Source organism: Mizuhopecten yessoensis, unplaced genomic scaffold, assembly GCF_002113885.1.
Source record: "Mizuhopecten yessoensis strain PY_sf001 unplaced genomic scaffold, ASM211388v2 scaffold11179, whole genome shotgun sequence".
NCBI classification, from domain to species: domain Eukaryota; kingdom Metazoa; phylum Mollusca; class Bivalvia; order Pectinida; family Pectinidae; genus Mizuhopecten; species Mizuhopecten yessoensis.
The window spans coordinates 1,327,515-1,347,425 of NW_018408919.1; the positions used below are offsets into that span (position 1 = coordinate 1,327,515).

Genomic DNA, 19,911 nt, shown 5'->3' on the forward strand with positions numbered 1-19,911 from the left:
TGATTCAGAAATATATCAATCCTTTCTTTCTATAATCCATATATTAAAGTTCTTTTTACACAACCAATACATTTTCTATGTGACGTTTAGATGACTTGTACAATATGTACACTGTCACAATCATCAGACAAATGACCAATGAAGCGTATACACACAAAGGTGTAAAATGTGTACGAGTTGTCCATAAAATCGATGTCGATTTCAGCTACGATGTCATCGTAACGTCACATAGAAATGTGTATTGGTTGTGTAAAAAGATCTTCTCAAAATCCATACTTACCAACCTAAAGAAAATGTTTAAAAATATAATCCATATATCATAAAATCTTGAAATAAATATTCGCATGTGAATATTTTCGCGCTTATTGACTGAATAATGCAAACATTTCAACGAAGCAATATAATGTAAACTTATACAGTATATATTGATCTCAAATAGGTTTAACATTGACTTAAAAATCAACACTTCCTGTTGGTCAAATATTTTATTTATTGATCTCACATATGAAAGGGTGTTTCTCGTTACAGGCGACGTCACCCCACTCGTAGTTATTGTCGGCGTACTGCATCAGGAGACAGTCCTGGTCACCACCGACATTGTTAGGCTGGCCGGGGTGCCAGTCTGTGTACGTCACGGGAAGGTGGGCGCCCTGGTCAGTCCATTCGAAACGGCCTTCTACCCGCTCGTCGTTGCCACTCGTGTAAAAGCCATTCTGTCCGACAGCCTTCAGGCCTGGTGACATTTGAACATAATATACTGATAAATGGGATCTATCTCATATGCATTGAAAGAGAATCGAGTTTTTAAATGTTTGTAATCAGTTTCGGTGATAGGAAGAGGAAATGTTTTACTTTTCTTGAATGATTCATAAAAATTACAACTTTTTGCGGTATGAAGACAGAAAAATCTCCACTGTGGGTAAGATTTATAAAAAAGATAAAACGAGGCTTTGCCAAATGTTAAGAGTTTTACTATTGTTACAGCAAATAAAAACAACTCAAAAATAGACGGTTTTTTTCAAATAGAAAAGAATACTGTTTATTGTTTCGTTATCCTTTTAATTTTATTTTGTGTCAAAAGAAAACTAACAACAGTGTCATTTTTTTCCAACAGGACCAGAATAATGCTTTGCCTAAAAACTTACCTTGATCTGCGTTGATAAGGTTAATGAGGTACGTCTGTTCCTCGACACTGTTGATGGACACAAGATGTGCATTTCCGGCCTCTTCCTTACATGCTTTTGCGGCATCGTACCACGTGGCCGGAATCACGTGCACCATGTAGCAAGCGTTGGTTGATGAATTAGAACCGCCATGGTAAAGGTGGGATCCGGCAGGACAACTTGACATGTCTTAAACGAGAAATATGACCTTGATCTTATTCAAATTATGCAAAATGCATACAGAATTCAATTTTACGTGTGCTACCTGTGCCATCTTCTGTCTCGCAAACAAACATCGTTATTTGTACGAAGTAACGTCATAGCAATTTACAATTTGCCACATTGTGCTGCAAAACTTACGTTCCATTACAGTTATTTCGATTGAGAGAGTTGTAATTATACACGTCATTACTACGTCATCTAAATAATGATACCGGAGTGGTAGTTAAATAGCGATTACTTCGTCACCTGCCATTCTATCGACCGGAAGTGTTGTTTATCTACATGTCATTACTGCGCCACTAACCCTTATGTCGACACATGGACACGTCAGAAATACGCCAGTTACAATTATGACGACCGGAAGTATTTGATATGCACACGTTACACTTACATAAGTAACGGTTTTGTTAACCGGAAGTGATAGAAGATTACAAAACTACGTCACTTACCGGTATGACGATTGGGAGTGCTGTATATATACAAGTCATCACTTCGTTTCATACCGTTATGTTAACCGGAAGTGATTGAAGATTGTATAGCCATACCAACGTCACTTACCATTTCGACGACCTGAAGTGTTTTATGTAAAATCTTTACTTCATAATATACCATAATGTTAACCGGCTTACCTTTGGCACTTCCCGTAGCGTGGACCGAAAGTGTTGTATAAATAAACCTTCTAAATACAGTCACTCACCGTTGTGACGACAGGAAGTGTTGTAGATGTACACGTCATCAATGGCGATATCTCCCTTTTCTCCGGTATATGCTGTATATGAGTGACCACTTGAGTAGTGGGATGATTTTTGCGCGTGCGTAGTTGCCTCAAACATAAACTGAATACACGTTTCTGTTATCAATACAATTAACAAGTCGTCAAAATATTTTTGTTCATAACCACCCTGCCACATTTGACATATTATATTTCCTAATCTATGTGGTGTTTCAGTTTTAGAGATACTGCGAGGTATATAACGAAATATACAGAATTCGACAACTTGATAAAGTAGAAAATGTTATATTATCAAGCACATGTATTGCGAATGAGAAGTAGCAATATCAAACACACAACTTTATTGAGAATGAGACGCCCTGACAACAACATCTCTACAATTTAATGAAGTAAAGAGAACGAATTCAACACACCTCTTTTTTCAGAATGAAATGTATCGACGAATACATTAAGTAAAGAGAGTAATGTATCAAACTTATTTATTGAGAATGAGACGTCGCGACCAGTTCGTGATCCGAAGGACCCATACTTACGCTGAAGGAGTGGGAGGTATATTCGGAGTCGAGGGAGACTTCCGCCATGTGCCAGTTCCTGTCCACCTGCCCCGAGTGCACGTACACAGGGTTCCCAAGACCGCTTCCACCCGATATCTAACCGGAAACGAAATTTCATCAAAAAAGGCATGCTATTTAAGGCCATCAACAATGTAATTCCATTGAGTTTTTAAAATATATAAGAAGTATTCAGCTCATCCCTGAAAATCAATATCATGTAAATGGCATACATTCGAGTGTTTTGATGTAGACTTTCAACATGTAAAATTTGAGCTCTACATTTATGTATACATTATGTGTCTCGATGTCGGCCCCAACTATGTACATATTTATATGTTTTACTAGCCTATTATAATTTCAATGCATATAATATTTTAAATCATATTTTGCACTGCAATATCATTTTCATCCTAACAACTCATTAATATCAGTTTGAACTTATAACTAGCTACAGGTTTTTTTGTTTACGAATTGTATTTGATTGATTCCATTTGTAAACAAATAAATTCCTTGCGTGACAATGTGAAGACGCGATATAAAGACGTTGACAACGTGATAATACGACGGCGAGGGACCAATATAAGAGTCTCTCTGTCGCCGTCGTGTGCTCGCGTTGTTGCCGTCGTGTTCACGTGTTGTCATCGTCTTATTCTTGCGTTGTCGCCGTCGTGTTCTTGCATTGTCATCGTCGTATTCTCGCATTGTCGCCGTCGTGTTCTTGCATTGTCACCGTCGTGTTCTTGCGTTGTAACCGTCGTATTCTCGCGTTGTCGCCGTCGTGTTCTTGCATTGTCACCGTCTTATTCTTGCATTGTCACCGTCGTGTTCTTGAGTTTTAACCGTCGTATTCTCGCGTTGTCGCCGTCGTGTTCTTGCATTGTCACCGTCGTGTTCCTGCGCTGTCATCGTCGTCTTCTCGCGCTGTCGCTATCATGTTTGCGCGTTTTTTGGTTTGGTTTTATTTTGTTTGACGTCCTAATAACAGTTAAGGATATTTAAGAACGTGCCTCCGTGTATGGTGTGGATGCGTATATGCGTGTATGTGTTGCGGAGACACGGTTTGTTGGTGTTCTTGCCTCCTTGTGATAGCGCGGATCTGATGCCGACTTGGTAGTGCTATCTCACTGAAATGCCATGCCGAAGGCATCCAGCACAGCATTCCGCCCGGTCACACTTTACCGACTACGGGTGAACCAGTTGTTGCCATTACCTTGAATCCTGAACGTTTAGCAGGGAAACACTTCTACCATATTTGAGGACCTTGGTATATCCCTGAATGATATCTTCATAATTGAAGTAATCTCAGTATCAACATAGATACAGAAGTCCCGGTCTTGGGATAGAACCCATGCCTTCCTCAACCGGGCGAACGCTAATTGCTAATGCCAAAAGTGAGGTGTTGCCAAACAAGACGCTAGGAAATAAAAGGTAGTTAGAAGTAGAAAGAAAGATAAAGATACCAATTATTGCAATGGGTGCATCAGATTGATTTTGGTCGCTTTTGTGTCCCCAAATAGAGGAGATAAATGCAAATCCCCAATTCTGAAGGGATTCGCCCTTTAGTCGCCTCTTATCTTTACGCGTGCTTGTGTCGCACCCTTAAGTCAAGGGGAGCAAGATTGATTAATTTGCTATTCGGCACTACCCGGCTACCATACTTACTATACCTTGACATATCGCTACGTCGGCTATGTACCGTTTAGAGCCGACAGTTTGAAAATGGATATGTACTTTTTGGACTACACGTCGGCGTAGTTAAGTGTCGTGGTGCCAGCCCCGCGCGTGTATGTACATTTCTAGTTTTTTAAGTCGGCCCCATGAATGCATACATATCTTTTTCTATGTTTATGTATATGATTTATATGTGCTCATACCTTGGCGTACACATTGAGCGTTTCAATGTCCTTTCCGTACATGTTGTACCAGAATCTGAGGCAGTACCCAGTCGACGGGGTCAGAAGTGGTGACGTCATCCTGACGACATGCTGGCCACTGGAATAACTGGCCACTTGCGCCGCATCCAGGTACATGTAATGTCCTGTGACGATGAAACAATATATCAAAATGGTTGGCAGGTACATGTTTCTGTACATGTTTTTTTTTTAATTTCACCTTGTACTAACGACGAATTTGTTTAGTTCTTTATTTATACTGTAAATTACGTTCTTCTTTTTTTTAGATATTATTCCTTTTCGCATAAATTATATTGAAGTACGTGTATCAACTGTCAATTCTAGTACACACGAATCTTAATGCAATCATAGCCGAAGACATCGATGGTTAGTGAAACGCAATTCAATGAAATCACAATAAAGTCTTAATTTTAAATTAAATAAAATCTTGAAAATATCTCAAAAGCTGAAATGCACTGAAATCTTTAAATAATATATATTGCGTACCTGTAAATCTCAATATCAGTTATGATAAGATATACATCTTGAATAGTTTATAATTATTGAAAGATCACTCAGGCAATTTAACTATAAATTACGTTATCTTACCTGTCACTGACCCATAGGTGTGGTCACTCAGAGGGCCAGTGGTCGAGGAGACACTGCCTTTCCCTTGTTTCCAGCTTGTAGAACTACTTTCCTGTATAAATCCACATAAGTTATGATCCTCGAACCCACAGTAGATAAGGCGAGTGTCTGGTGCTAAAAGAATTCAAATAAACCGTTTAAATACAGGTACCAGCTTTGATATCTAACGCTGTTTCCAGCGTTTGAACCCTATTGTGCTGACAGGCGAAGGTTTCGACTACTGGTGTAGGGTGGCATCCTGTGTCTGACCTCGACATAGCGTCTTAAAAATGTAAAAACATTTATCTCGGATATTGTTGGTAAACTGGGTCTAGTCAATTGTGTTATAAGTAAGTAATTTCAGTAGAATTTTATTCAAAGCAACAAGAACGCGGGGTTCGACATTGTCCTATGAAAGAATTCGATCTTCTTCAGTCATTTAGACAGTTATGTATACTGTCCTTTCAGAGAAGAATTTCTGGATTTGTGTTGCCATATCGTAAGCCGTTTTCGAAACCTAATTATCTTTCAGGCAGTGTCGTTATAAAATAACCAACTTATGTCACCCGATATAATTATGTTAACAACACTGGACCACTGTCCGCCATTGTTTGCCGTAAAGTGTCACCGGTTCTTTGCTACAATTATAGTATAGTATACATGTTTACATTAACTTACCTGTGGGCTTAAGATTTATGATAATTACCTGTAGAAGCGTGGGTTCCCTGAGTCTGAATAGTCACCAATGCAGTTTTACAGGAACTTAGCGTTGTATTGGTCAGGGATAGCGCCGCCTGGAGCCTGGACACCTCTTTTGTCCTCAATTCCTTCTCCCCTTCTAATCGTAAATTTGAAGCATTTAGGGACGAGTCAGTAATTTGGATCTGTGATTGAAGAACAGTCTTCTCATGTTGAAGTGTTTGAAGCGTTGTTTTTTTAGCCTGTAGCGCGTTTATATTTCTGGATAATTCTGATGATATAGATTCGAAGTTTTGTTGGATTTTACGAACAGTGGAAGACAAAGAATCCACTTCAGTTTCAATTGTGTTTAGATCTGAGCATGCGCAGCTGGTGTCGCGCACAGAACGAGTTTTGGTTGTGTTGGCGCAATGGTCGACAAACACATCATACTGACATTGTCCGGAAAATCCACAAGTCTGGTCACCAAGGACGACAGCATAAGGAGCCGTCAGAAAGCAAAGCAGGGGCAAGACACTTCCCCGAAACATTGTATAGGCAGAGTAGAAATGATATGAAGCTTTCTCAAGGTCAGCGTGTCGCGTTCTTATCCTACTACAGACATGGTATAGCTTATCAAAACTAGTACTCGTAGACGTATCGTCCTCGGCTTACAGACATAGTAATGTAGTGCTAAACCTTTAAATGAGATAAGACACAACTACACACGACTAAGGTGTGTTTTGATATGGTCATTTTGACGTCACGGAATTTCGAAATATGCTGTCGTTAACTGAGTGCTTTATTGTTCATTTGCATATTTAATGTCGAACTTATTACATTCGTAGACACACAAATTGATTTTATTATTTTAAATATGTAACAATGCATTATTTACATAGGTTTCATGATATTTATCTGTTCCTTTAGGGAGGTTATAAAGATAAGGATTACATTAATCAATATTTGGTTACTTAGTTAACAAAACTGTAAAGCGAACGCCAAATTGATAAACTAGGGCAAACATAAACAAAGATTTCAATTATGGAAATCATTGACAAAATCCAAGTAAAATAAGTATAGAAAAACCAAGTGTTCCGGAAGGGAAAGCGATGCCACCCGTCATGTAAATCTGGGTCATATCAAGTAATGTGACGTCCTCATAGCAAGAACGGGGTAATGACAACAACACAACAAAGACAACTTATGGGCATTACCAAAAACATCAATCTTCATATCACTCAAATATATTACACCTTTCCCTGTGAGATCATGGTGGCGGCTATTAACTTATCCATACACTTCATCAAACTTGCACAGCATCACTGCTGGTGGATAAAGAATGACTGATTTTATCTCTTGCTTCCAGATTTTATTTGCCAAGACATTTCTGCTTAGAATTATACACAGAGAAACACGTCATAAGCGTTAAAGCAATCACTTGTGTTTTTTTAATAAATATAAGTTCCATGAATTCCATATCGCTCAATTTAGACAATAAAATCCCTGAAGGTTAATAAGCAGCATTGGCTTTGAAAGGAAAATTAATACGATGCCATTTTAACAAATATCTCATATACTTTTATTGCTGTAGCGAGTAACTTATACTATCTTTAAAAATGATTATATATGTCTTCACCTTTAATGTATTTTATACCATTGCCGACAACGGACTGTCAAAGCGTTGTTTGGCTAACGACCGTTTGTACCTAAATATTTTAGTTGTAATAGGTACAAAAAATGCCGTCACTAACGGCTGTTTGTACTTTATGTTGTAACATATTTAGGTACAAACAGTAGTAAGTCAAGTAACGTTTTGACAGTCCGCTGTCGGCCATCGTAATTGTAGCTATATTGACGATATTTTCAACAATACCTCACGTTTGGCCTTAATGTTAAGCGTTAACCCAAGTAGAGTAGGCAATAGGTTCCGTACCCAGGCCGGGACATACCAAAGTCCTTAAAACTGGTAGTTGCTATTCCCTGCTGGTCGTTCAGCATTGAGGGTAATGACAACAACTGGTTCACCCGTTTTCAGTATTTATGCGACCGGTTGGAGTACTGTGCTGGGTGCCTTCGGCATGGTGTTTCAGTGAGGTACAAGCTAGCACCATAGGCAAATGAACCAACATACCCTGCCTCCAGCACACACACACACACACACACAAACACACAAGAAGCACGCAAGCATCACACACGGAGGCACGTCTTTAAATGACCATATCTCTTGATAGGACGTCAAAAAAAACCCACCTAAAAACATTAATATTTTCCAATATAATGCTTCCCATGACATATTTTGGCAAATCCCATTTGAGACTTGAGACTTTGTCTCAGGTGACCTAAAAATCCTGATGCAATAACATTGATTCTAAACCGTTGATTGAATGGACTAATAGCTCCGTAAATAATAAGCGTTTTCTTGCATCTTATATGGAGCTGTTTATTTTATTCTTTTAATATACAACAATTTGATTGGGGTCAAATTTTAACAATATATAAAAGCCCTCTCCCTCTTCAATTTCAATCCGAATTTTTGTTTTTGTGTTTTTTAATATAAGTTTTAACTGATAAACTTTAAAGTGGAAATTCTCGCGTGTTGAAAATTTCACTCTTTAACTATTCAAATTGATCGCGAATTCGAAATTTATTTATAGATACATATTTGCGGGGGGATATTTTCGCACTAATTTACTCAACACGAGAAAACGTGAGCATTTTCACACCGCGAAAACTACCACTTTTACAGTAAGTAGAGAAAATAAGTTCAAACACACCAAAGCCATCATATTCTGAAATCATCACCGACATATTTTATTCAACGATTGATTGGCTTATACAGTAATTGACTCATTGAGTTAGTAATTGATTTCACAGATGTAGGGATGTTGAGTTTGGCAATCGACGTCGCCCCACTCGTAGTCGGCGGCCGGATATTCCATCAGAACGCAGTCCTGGTTACTCCCGACGTTGTTGGGTTGGCCTGCGTGCCAGCTGGTATAATTCACGCTATACGGAGTACCGGTGTCCGTCCAGACGAAGGAGCCCTCTGTCTTCTCGTCCGAGGCGCTGATGTAATATCCGGACTGCCCGGCCGCCATTAGACCTGGTGGTTATAGACATAAACAACGTCTTGTGAGGTGCGTACGTACATTTGTTAAACCATTTACTGATAAAGGTTATATCAAGGACAGTGGAATAACCGTAAAAGGAGTTTTATATATATTTCCGATTAACCAAAATGTTAATTTCACATTTCTGTTGGAAAATAACGATTCGTGCGGTGTGTTTTTGCCATTATAAGATGCAAGTTTCTGACATGTTATAAGCAACACTCGATCACACAAAAAATATAAGAAGAAACCATAGGTTATTAAGGAGCCTTTTTGAAAACTAGGAAATCCAACTTTCACCTGCTAGTACGTACCAATATCATTTTGAATAAGTTGAATAAGATAATTCTGGGTCTGTCCATCCGGAATCGTCATTAAATGCGCATGCGCCGACTCCTTCTTGCATGACTGACTTGCTGCGTACCAACTTAACGGCGCGGAGTGGAAGTTCACACATGACGTCACGTTGCCAACAGTCCGTTTGTATGAGGAGGGAGGGCATGTTGGGACGCCTGGTAAGAAAAAATGTATACGAAATGATGCTAATATCAATGTATTCATCATCATTTCATAAATATCATGATCATTATTATACTTTTTCATCACCATCATCATCTTCATTTCATAAGTATCATCGTCATCCTCATTCACTATTCCATCATCATCATCATCATCATCATCATCATCATCATCATCACATCATTACCAATATGATGCTCACACTCACTCTCACAAGCACACATAGAGAGAGAGAGAGAGAGAGATAGAGAGAGAGAGAGAGAGAGAGAGAGAGAGAGAGAGAGAGAGAGAGAGAGAGAGAGAGAGTGTAAAAAAAGGGAGAACATAGAACATAAAGAGAAGGGAGAACAGAGAACATAAAGAGAAGGGAGAAGAAAGGTATGATAAGTTGATAAGTTAATAAGATATTATATCGGTATCGCAGATTCCATGTATAATCATACCCACGAAAAGAAGCAGAAATTATAATATATATGATAGAGTACTTCTTCATAATAATAATAATAAAAGTAATAATCGGTTGGGGTTTTTTTTAAATGTATAACATTACAACTTTATTAGATTGTCCCATTTTTTCCAGTCATTTTCAAACTTATGTTTAACTTTTTCACCCTTACCATTAGCAATGTACTTTTGAATCAGATAGTTGTCTTTAATTATGTTCACAAGAGCGATTATGTTTAATGAGTTATGCGAACATCTCATTTTGTAAATATACTGCTTAATAATGATGATGATTTCATTATCTACTCGATTACTGGGAAGAAAATTCTGATGAAGAAGGCCAAAAAGAAAAGATTTTTTATTTACTGAAAATGGAATTAAAAGAGCTTCCGGGAATGTATCAAGACTTTCTAGTAATTTTTGTACTTCTTCACATTCCCATAATATATGAGTAATTGTTTCTGGTTCAGAGTTGCATAGTACACAAAGAGGGGAGACAACTACTCCAATTTTACATAGAAATGAGTTAGTCGTTAGTACATGATGACTCACTCTATACTGGAACCACTAAAGTCTTGTTTTTGTCGTTACACAGAATGACATTTTGTAGATTTTACACCAGGTTAGTTTATCCATGTTGTCGAATATAGTATTCCACTTTCTGGTACCAGATGGTATCTTGTCTGATTTGATTATGATGTTGTAAAACATTTTAGACCCTTTTAAATCTTTAAGAAAAGGTTCTAAGGTGATAGGTATGTATGGATAAATGATCTTATGTCTGTATGTATTATATGATGGAATAAAGTCTTTGACTGCAGAGACAAGACCTTGATACTGAAAAAGATGTGTTTACTCGGTATTTTTGAATAAATTCTACAAATGTGTAAAACAAACCTGTGCTAACCTCCTTTATTATGTCATTCAGAATAAAAATGTTTTTCTGATAGTATTTTCTGTAAAAAACAGTTCTTCCTCCTATCTTGATTTTACTATTATACCAAATGGGAACTTTCCAATATGTTTTCCTGAATTTTTTTATCATAATATTTTGCATTTAGTGTGTACCATGATTTGAGCACATCACCCCAGAATCTATTTTTACACTCATTTACACATATCTAAATATATTCAGAACCACAATTTGCAAGAAGATCTATGTCAATATAAGTTTTAAGTATGGTCTGCCATTTTTCAGAACTCTGATAGAGTTTTCTGATCCATGTAAGTTTAAGAGAGTTTATAAATGCAACAAGATTGATCATCTTCAAACCACCATCAGCATAATTTTGAATACTTATCTCTCTTTTAATTTTGTCTGGTTTTCCATTCCATAAGTAATCAAATAATATTGAGTAAAGTTTGTTGATAAATTTATCAGGTAGTGATATAAACAGGTGATTCACATTTAGCAAATTCACGGATGGCAGTAATACCCTATGGCACGTCGTCGTCTTATTTATCTTATAAGGAAAGGGCGTTAATAATGTTCATGTAACTTGTGCCCAATCCTCTTGCATTTTTTGGCAATAAAATATGTTTAAACTAAACGTCGTCGTCATGCCTTAACTCATATTCCGTTCCGTGTTGAATATTTCAACTGTGAATTAAAATAATTTTGGAGAGAGTTCAAGCTAAATTCCGTTTAAATGTTATACTGGACTTTTTGATCGTGTCACTGCATTAAAGCAAATTTAAAAAAGAACGTTAGTTTAAGCACAGCATCCATGCTTGAGCATGAGAACAGTTAAATTAATACGGTTACGGGTTAAGCAACACACTTGAGGATAACGAAAAAACTGGAGAGTTTGAGTGCTGTCTGGTTAAAATATACATATTAATTCATTGCTAACGGCATTTCAATCTGTACAAATGAAATGCCGCATGTCGCATGTACATGATCTCAAAGATAAATTCGTCGTTAAATAGACGAACCAGCATTGGTTGCAGCCATCTTGATACGATTTATCGGTATCCTCGGGATTTAAACACGCGCTATGATAAATCGAATGACCTTCCGAAATACAATTTCCGCTTTCAGGATCAGGAAAACTGAGATTTTATATGCTGATTTCAAATTTTCCTGCACCGTCAGATGTTAATGCTGTAGGTGGTAAAGAGCAACGGCGGGTTGCTATGCCTATTTCCCCAATGGTATGATCCGCTGTAGTGCGCGCTTCCAACTGTGCACTGTTATGACGCGTCCTCAGGTATTTCTATACAGGTAGCTCGATCGGAATCCCGTGTCTAAGAATAGATTATTGTAAACAGACGAAATCAAGGCTATGGCTACTAATATATGCGTATTTCGCGTTATGCTGTATAAAACACAAGATCGTACATTCATTACCAACAAGTTTGAAAGGTTTTAGTTTTCATTACTACTGCTACGTCATGCTGTTACTTGTTTTTTTAAAAACAAACATCTTGATTTTGTTCTTTTTTTAACTCGGAATGATAACATTACAGATAGTTTTCGAAAAGCTTGTCTTACACGTATATTGCGCTCCTAACTTTGTGCGGCAGTCTTCCTGCATTTAAAACAAATGAGACTGGCCTCGACGATGAATTTTCCCACATGTTCGGTAATATCTTTTCGATAATAGCACTTCATTTTTTGTATTTCGGCATCGTTTGTTTGCGTTAAGATAATAAATAAAAATACTAATGCCAATTTGTTGACAGGATTCCATAGAAGATAAATCAATAGGTATGTTATTAAAATATCAATACAATGTTCTATTGATTTGAAAAATATTTATCACTTAATTAAGGAAAATGATCACAAGCCTAAATATTAAACAAAAGTAAAACAAACAAAAAGTGAATCTGAATGTGAATTCGAACCTACACTGTTTACATTTTCTGGTCACAAGCTAACTGCATTACAAAGTAGGCTTCATCGGATAAAGACAAAAAGGGAAATACGAACTTCTTTAACCCAAGAAACATCTGTCGCAGTTTTAAAAACTTGATCAACCCAGTTTTTCATTATTTTGAGCCCTTTCCCAAAGGAGAACCACTTTTCCGTCATAGAATTTGTTTTTTCATATTACATCACGGAATCAAAATGTTTATTCAAAAGTTGGTCCTCGGATGGGAAAGTATTGAAAGTATTTTTTTAAGTCTGGGAAACCCCTTCACTTTCATAGATATAGTGAATATGGCTATATTTGCAGTATTTTATCAACAATACCGAATATCTCAACAGTTCAAAAATTCATATTCAATTGGTTTTTTATCTATTCCATGCATTTTGCTACTAAAGATTATTTACTCATCAATATTTTTTCCGTTTTCAAAAATGCCGACTTCGGGAAATACGGGCAGTTTTCCGCCATACCTCTTTACATTTAAGTTATATCCAGATTAAATTTAGCACTCTAAAGGGCCCTGTCCCATTGCACTTTGGTTTTCCCTATATACAGTAACCTCCTTTTAACTTCCATTGGGATAAAACTGTTGCCGAGTTTGGCCAGGACACTTTTATTGACTAGGTAGTTCATTCGGTTAGAGCGATAGTATAACAACCTGAAGTCCTGGGTTCGAATCCCGGTCTTTTACACTGAGTACACTGTTGTTGATTTATAATTTCTTTATTTCATAGCTATTATTTCTCATAAAAGTCAAGCTAGGTATGAACTTCTTCAGGAATACTTTATCAAAGCTATAGTCATGCCGAAACATTTACCATCGAATGGCATTGGAATTAAATACCCCTACCAAATTCAGTTGATATTCATATAGGCTATGAACCGATTGTTGACGTTATCATTAATATGACGTCAAAATAGTTTCCTTGGATACTACTGACCATCCCCGGCGATGGCCGTCTATTCATTGAACAAGCCTACATGCTGCATACATTATTCCAACTTAATGCTTACTAAAAATAAGTGTAATTGAATTATTATTTTTCCAAAAAAGTAAATATAAGTATTGAACTGCTTTCAGTTGGCATTTATAGGTAGTGTGAATGACAACTGGACAAAGGCAAATTCAATGAAATGCGCTTATGCTTAAAAAAAATGCGGTTACAGTTTCGACAGTGGTACGGGGATCCTTAAGGGTAACGGACAAGTTTTAATGGCATAACCTTTGACCTACTATTGCACGTTGTGTTGTAAGCGTAGAAGTCGTCAATGGCGATGTTTCCGTTCTCCTTGTGGTAGACATATTGATGTGAACCGGAGGACGAAGAGTAGACGTACGACCTGTAGGAATCAGTGGAGGCCTCGAACACAATCTGTAACGATATCCGATGGGACGACACCTTCGATAATAATAATCAATAATATATAACATTTGATTACTCTAATGCGCTTTACAACACACGAGTTATAGTGTTCCTACAGTGAAAATTACAAATATAGTAGATGAAAAAGACAACTAAATCAGCATTTTACATCAGGTACATTACTTTTGCGCAAAAGAGCCTAAAATAGGACGTTAAAAGGTGGGTCTTTATATCCTTATTGAATTTAGTCACTCTGGTTTTAGCATGGCATCAAAGGTTAAATTCAAAATTCTTCAAGGAACATCGATTAGTAGTGAACCTAGTTTTCTTTAACACTAGTTTAGACTTATTGAAATTTACAACGTGTTGCACCGAGTCCTAGAAGGCCGAAACAACTTCATGGTGCAGTGCCATTCAATTTTGACATAATTGTAATAACATTTTATATGTGCAGTCACATATGTGTGCTTTACGGTCATCCGTTCAAAAGTAGAGTGTTTTACTCACATGATATTTGCCAGCTCATTGCATTATAGCATTCCGACTCTAATTCTGACGTCACTTTAAAATGAATTGTCTTAAAACTTAAAACGGTAACATTTAAACAGGCTATGAGTCCATGCAACCATTTTTGTCATACTGCAAACGAAAAATAGGCTCATTGCACTGGTTTATAACTCGGGTGTCATTCATTTAGTTAGGTAATATGAAAGTGTGAATATCTAGCCAGAGTTGTCGTTCCTTACAGTGATTGTAAGGAACGATAATTCTGAGTAGAGATTTAGGCCGATAGTGTCTTTCAAAAAAAGAATAACCAACAAAAATTAGAATAACTCCCTTTGGCACGCGTGTTTATATTGACTTTCCATAGAAAAATCTCTTGTAATCATTTTTCATGATATTGATAAACAATAATGAAATTCTGTTAAAAAAAAAACATTTATCACACAATATAAAATATAGACATATAGATCGTCCTTGACCTACATTGAAGTCGGTTTTGGTGTACTCGTCGTTCAGGTCTATTTCCGCCAGATGCCAGTCTTGTCCAAGGTTGCCCCTCCTGCTGAATATAGGGTTCCCCAATCCGCCATTCACCTAGTAAATGATAACATATATAAACAAATTATTCCTAATACATTGCAGAAGGTTTGGTATACAAATATTGGGGTTCCTTATGTAGAACAGCAAATACACCTGAAAGGAAAATAATATATTTTTTGTGTAATGAAAAAAAGGTATATTTTCAAAATATTTGGTAACATACGGCAGGGTCCCCCGTCTGAAATCCCAAAATAGTAAGAGGGAAAGACCGGGGTAGTGGGACGAGTGATGAAGCGGTAATTCTTTCAAATGTACACGACTGCAAATCCCACGTAAACCGATTCCGTAAAATTTAAATTAATTCTTTTCACATGTAAAATCGATAATTTCATAAAAGATATTTATCTTTAGCAAGGTGATATTTGCAAATTTTAATTGTTTTACAGTAGTATTTCGTTTTAAAGGCTAAATGTGTTTTTTTCCATTCATGTCTGAAAATCCTGTATATTCGAACAGTTTATCAACGGGTTTTTTTCTCAAACCTCTTTGGACATTTGGTGATATGGTGATCCTGTAAGCGTAAGAGTATCCCTTGACAACAGAACATGGTGCCGCAAAGCATCCTGGGAGTTTTCCGCAAAGTATCATGGGATACTCTGATATTTACACTTCTTTATAAACCAACCACCTGTTTGGTCTAGCAAGGCTAATGAAGAAGAAACAATGATTTTTTGAACGGGGAAAATAACATGAATGCTTAATAAAGGTCGCAGCCGATCGTATGTGTTGTACAATACCTTTGCGTATACTTTGAGGTCCTTAACGTCGGTACCATACATGTTATACCAGAACTTGATGCAGTAGTTGTTAGCACTTTTCATTATTGGTGAGACCAAGCGGAAGTGGCGAGTGTGTTGAGACGATGACGTTTGAGTTTGGGGGTCCATCGACATGTAATAACCTGGAGGTAGAAATCAGAAGATATTCCGAACAGCACGGAAGTAGTATTTATACATCGACACGTAATAACATGGATGTAGAAATTAGAGGAGATTCCGAACAGCACGGAAATAGTGTTTATACATCGACATGTTATAACATAACATGGAGGTAGAAATCAGTAACATAGACCTAAGTCCTTTACCTGATGTAGTAAATGATATAGATACATGTATGTAAGTGTTTTACCTGACGGTGACCCGTATGTATGATCCATCTTTGGTCCCGTGGAGAAATGTAAGGTGCCCTTGGAGAAGAGCCAGTCCCCATCGTCACCATACTCCTGACGAAAGCCGCACAGGGAGCTATCCTGGAACGGACAGTAGAAGGTCTTGTATTCCTCATTCATCGCTGAAAAGGATAGCATTGAACAAAACCATTACTGCAAAAGTACTTATTTTAGCGGACCCAAATTTTAGCGTATCATCGAATTTAACAGATTAGTGCTTTGATGAATTTGTTCACGCACAAAATAATTAGATACAAGTTTATTTAAGCAAATTCAACTGTTATCGGTTGACAAGTTAGCTCATTATGGAATTGATGCACTTACTATATAATTTATACACATATTGTAAGGTATTATCGAATTGTAATAGATAACAGCATTGAGGAATCGGAACACTAACAATATATCAAAGAGAAAAGTAAATACAGAAAGTTCAGTAATCGCAATCATTATTTAACGCACTATTTGAAGTGCGGCATAAGCTAAATTAGAATTCCGCTAAAATATGTACGTTTACAGTAACTATGACGTTAAAAATGAGGGGATGTTTAAGGATTGTTCTGAGAGTGGTTGGGCCATGCATACCTACGTTACTGCATGGGCAATGTGATATAACATTACTTACTTGGCAAAGATGTGTGGCCATTGGGATTGACCACTCCTTGACACACGCTTAGATCCCTGGTAGCGTTCTGAAGCTGTTCCCTCATGCTCTTTATCTCCGCTCCAGCCGTGTTCAGGACGCTGGCTAGCTCGTGGTCAGTCTGGTTCAGGGCGACCTCCTTGATATGGAGTGTAGACAGCAGGTCGGCATTGCCTGTGGTTTCTGTTGTCACCTGTTGGTTAGTCTGAGCGAGTTCAGTCTTTGTCAAATTAAGTTGTTTATATAACTGGTCGACTGCCTTCTGTAGCTGGGACACCGTTCCCTGAAGTGTCGCCAGGTCGTTCTTAGCGACCTGGACGTCATTGCACGTGCAGTCGCCACCGTCAAGATGGCCACTTGCGCTTGGAGCAGCACTAGCCGCATGTTGGACGGAGTCGCACTGACCCTCATGTCCAAGCTTGACGTTGTAAACACACTGACCATTAAAAAAACTACATCCCGGGGTGAAAGCCGAGTTGACTACGTGTAACACGAGGAACAATACCAACACGGCACACTGTACGGTCGCCATATTGAATCTGGTACAAAGTTCTCTAGCACCACTATCAATAGTCGCGTTCTGGTAAGAAAGGTCACCTAGTTTGATAAGGATTGAATTGGAACGTATGGAAGGTGAAAGATCTACTACGTAAGTGATATCAGTTTTTCTTTGACACAGAATATCTTGTGAAGTTTTGTCTGGATCAGCTAAACGCTATTTGCATGGCATTATTCTAAGACACGAAAAAGTACTAACATCAGACTAACCTAGTTTGGAAATGACAAACAATATGTAGATGGTTTTACAATAATGTATCACGTTGAAACAGATTGTGATAGCAATACACTTTTATTACGATCGTCATCTGTAGTACGTTTTGGAAAAACTGTTCCTGTCTTTGATGGTTTAATATCTCCTTCCAGTTTTATAACGTCACACTCATTTAAAAAAGCCAGCCTCGTTTCCATTGTCGTTTTATAATGCTCATTAGTAGCATTTCCTACTTTCTCTGTAATGTCCTCGTTAATATATTCAAGTTCCGATAAGTTATTTTTGATATGTCGTTTATCAACATTAAGCCTCACTTCCGGTTTTTCTGCGTACTCGTTTACTGAATAGAGACTAGCCATACAACAGTTCTCATGTGACGTCATACTTATTTCATCCTCGTCATCTTCTTTTAAAACGCTTAAATTCGTCCTGTAACTTCTCAAATTAATACCATGGAAATTATGATGTCTAAAAACTCTCATAGATAATTTTTTATGAGTTTTTCTGTTCCATCGAGAACTGTCCTCATCGTCCGTTGATACAGATGGCGACCTTTCTCCGCGGTAAATTTGTCCTCTAGTCCTCAATGGGGATATACTTTGTTTTGCGGCAGGCATTTCACAACAGCCTCCAAAACAGCACATCACAGCTATGATTACAATCGACACTGCGGAACAAGCGAATATGAGGAAGGCCAAAAGGCTCGGTTGGTCAAGGAGCAGGGCAGAATGCTGATCGACGGTAACGTTCATCCTAATGAACGCTTGCGCACATACACTTTATTGTTATGAACATCTTATATACGTGTTTGGGATCAAGACGCTCGCCTCGAGAATCTAGAAACATCGAAAAGAGAGAAAAACATTACCCCAAAATATTTATGTTATGTTGCTTTTCAATACTTTTGTTTTCAATATTAGGCCTACTCGATTTCACTCTCAACCATTGTTTACGACAACTTTTGAACAATTCAAAATTTAAAACCGATGTTGACCTTGATTCTTGACATTAAACATCAAATTTTGAACAGTTGTTGAACAACGATACCTGTTTTAAACTTTGAATATCGGGACAAAAAGTCATCAAAAGATGTTGAAAATAAAGAGTCTCGAACAACCATCTTGAACATATGTTTAACGATGATACTTATTAAGAAAATGTTTGAACAGTCATTATTGTTTTAGCATCAAACATAAAGTTTTGAACAGAAGTTGAACCATCATTGTTTAGTATAAGTTGAACATTAATAAGTCTTGAAAATATATTAAACTATAATAACATCCATTTGAACCATAAATGTTTTGTTTGTAAATGTTTTAAATAAACCTGTATTTCTAAAATAAACGAGAAAGTTTACAATAAAAACTCGTTAATTTGTCATTCTTTGTCCAGGCAAAGGTTGGCGGTATAAAGCAGTTAACCAATGTATCGAGGGACTCGTACAGAAAACAAAGGTAAGAAAATAGGGAAATGGGACATTGAAATACGTTGGGGGTTAGTGAGGAGGCAAATGAAAGGATGGGGCGTTGTTGTATATGTACATAAGTAAACTTAAACAATTAACTTAACGACTCGGTTCGATTTCGTGGATTGATTGATTGATTTCCTTATAAATTTATTGATTTGATTATTGATTGATTGATTGATTTGCTGACTGATCGATTAATTTATTTGCTTTTCAATTGATTTGCTTAATAATTAATTTGCTTATCAATTGATTTGCTTAATAATTAATTTGCTTATCAATTGATTTGCTTATTGATTGCTTGATTTGATTGATTGATGCATTTGCTTATTGATTGATTAATAAGACACGTTATATGTTGCAGAAAGAACAATAATCGATAAATTACAGGTATTTCAAGTCTTATTCCGTGATAAATGAAGACGGCAATGTCTTCGAAGTATGGCTTTAGTTTTCATGACCGACCATTGTCACAGACTTGCTTAGTAAAGGGCGCTGTGTCAATGGCAGGTCATTAACAGGAGCGGTTATTGTATTGGTTATGTCTGTATGATGTCCTTGCATTGTTAATAGGCGT

General features: G+C 37.2%; 2 protein-coding genes across 2 annotated transcripts; both read right to left on the reverse strand.

Moving 5' to 3' along the window:
- Positions 1–470: 470 nt before the first annotated feature.
- On the reverse strand, positions 471–6,557 carry LOC110440368. The gene is made up of 7 exons (XM_021483404.1): positions 5,898–6,557; positions 5,174–5,326; positions 4,547–4,710; positions 2,652–2,768; positions 2,083–2,221; positions 1,146–1,352; positions 471–733 (listed from the first exon to the last, which is right to left on the reverse strand). Exons 1-7 carry the CDS (start codon positions 6,418–6,420, stop codon positions 486–488), a joined length of 1,551 nt encoding a protein of 516 aa, XP_021339079.1. The 5' UTR covers positions 6,421–6,557; the 3' UTR covers positions 471–485.
- A 2,100-nt stretch (positions 6,558–8,657) lies between these two features.
- Positions 8,658–17,696, reverse strand: LOC110440369 (enteropeptidase-like). The gene is made up of 7 exons (XM_021483405.1): positions 17,080–17,696; positions 16,415–16,576; positions 16,024–16,187; positions 15,170–15,280; positions 14,053–14,191; positions 9,297–9,494; positions 8,658–8,975 (listed from the first exon to the last, which is right to left on the reverse strand). The coding sequence occupies exons 1-7, from the start codon at positions 17,627–17,629 to the stop codon at positions 8,728–8,730; spliced, it is 1,572 nt and encodes a 523-aa protein (XP_021339080.1). The 5' UTR covers positions 17,630–17,696; the 3' UTR covers positions 8,658–8,727.
- Between the last annotated feature and the right edge of the window lie 2,215 nt (positions 17,697–19,911).

Coding starts and splice junctions, on each gene's coding strand:
- LOC110440369 (XM_021483405.1), bottom strand. CDS start 17,629: ATGGCGACCGTACAGTGTGCCGTGTTGGTATTGTTCCTCGTGTTACAC. Junction 16,577..17,079: donor TGGCCACACATCTTTGCCAA/GTAAGTAATGTT, acceptor TATCCTTTTCAG/CGATGAATGAGGAATACAAG. Junction 8,976..9,296: donor ACTTATTCAAAATGATATTG/GTACGTACTAGC, acceptor TATAACCACCAG/GTCTAATGGCGGCCGGGCAG.
- LOC110440368 (XM_021483404.1), bottom strand. CDS start 6,420: ATGTTTCGGGGAAGTGTCTTGCCCCTGCTTTGCTTTCTGACGGCTCCT. Junction 4,711..5,173: donor CACCTATGGGTCAGTGACAG/GTAAGATAACGT, acceptor TCATCGTCACAG/GACATTACATGTACCTGGAT. Junction 2,222..2,651: donor ATACCTCCCACTCCTTCAGC/GTAAGTATGGGT, acceptor ACGTGTATTCAG/TTTATGTTTGAGGCAACTAC.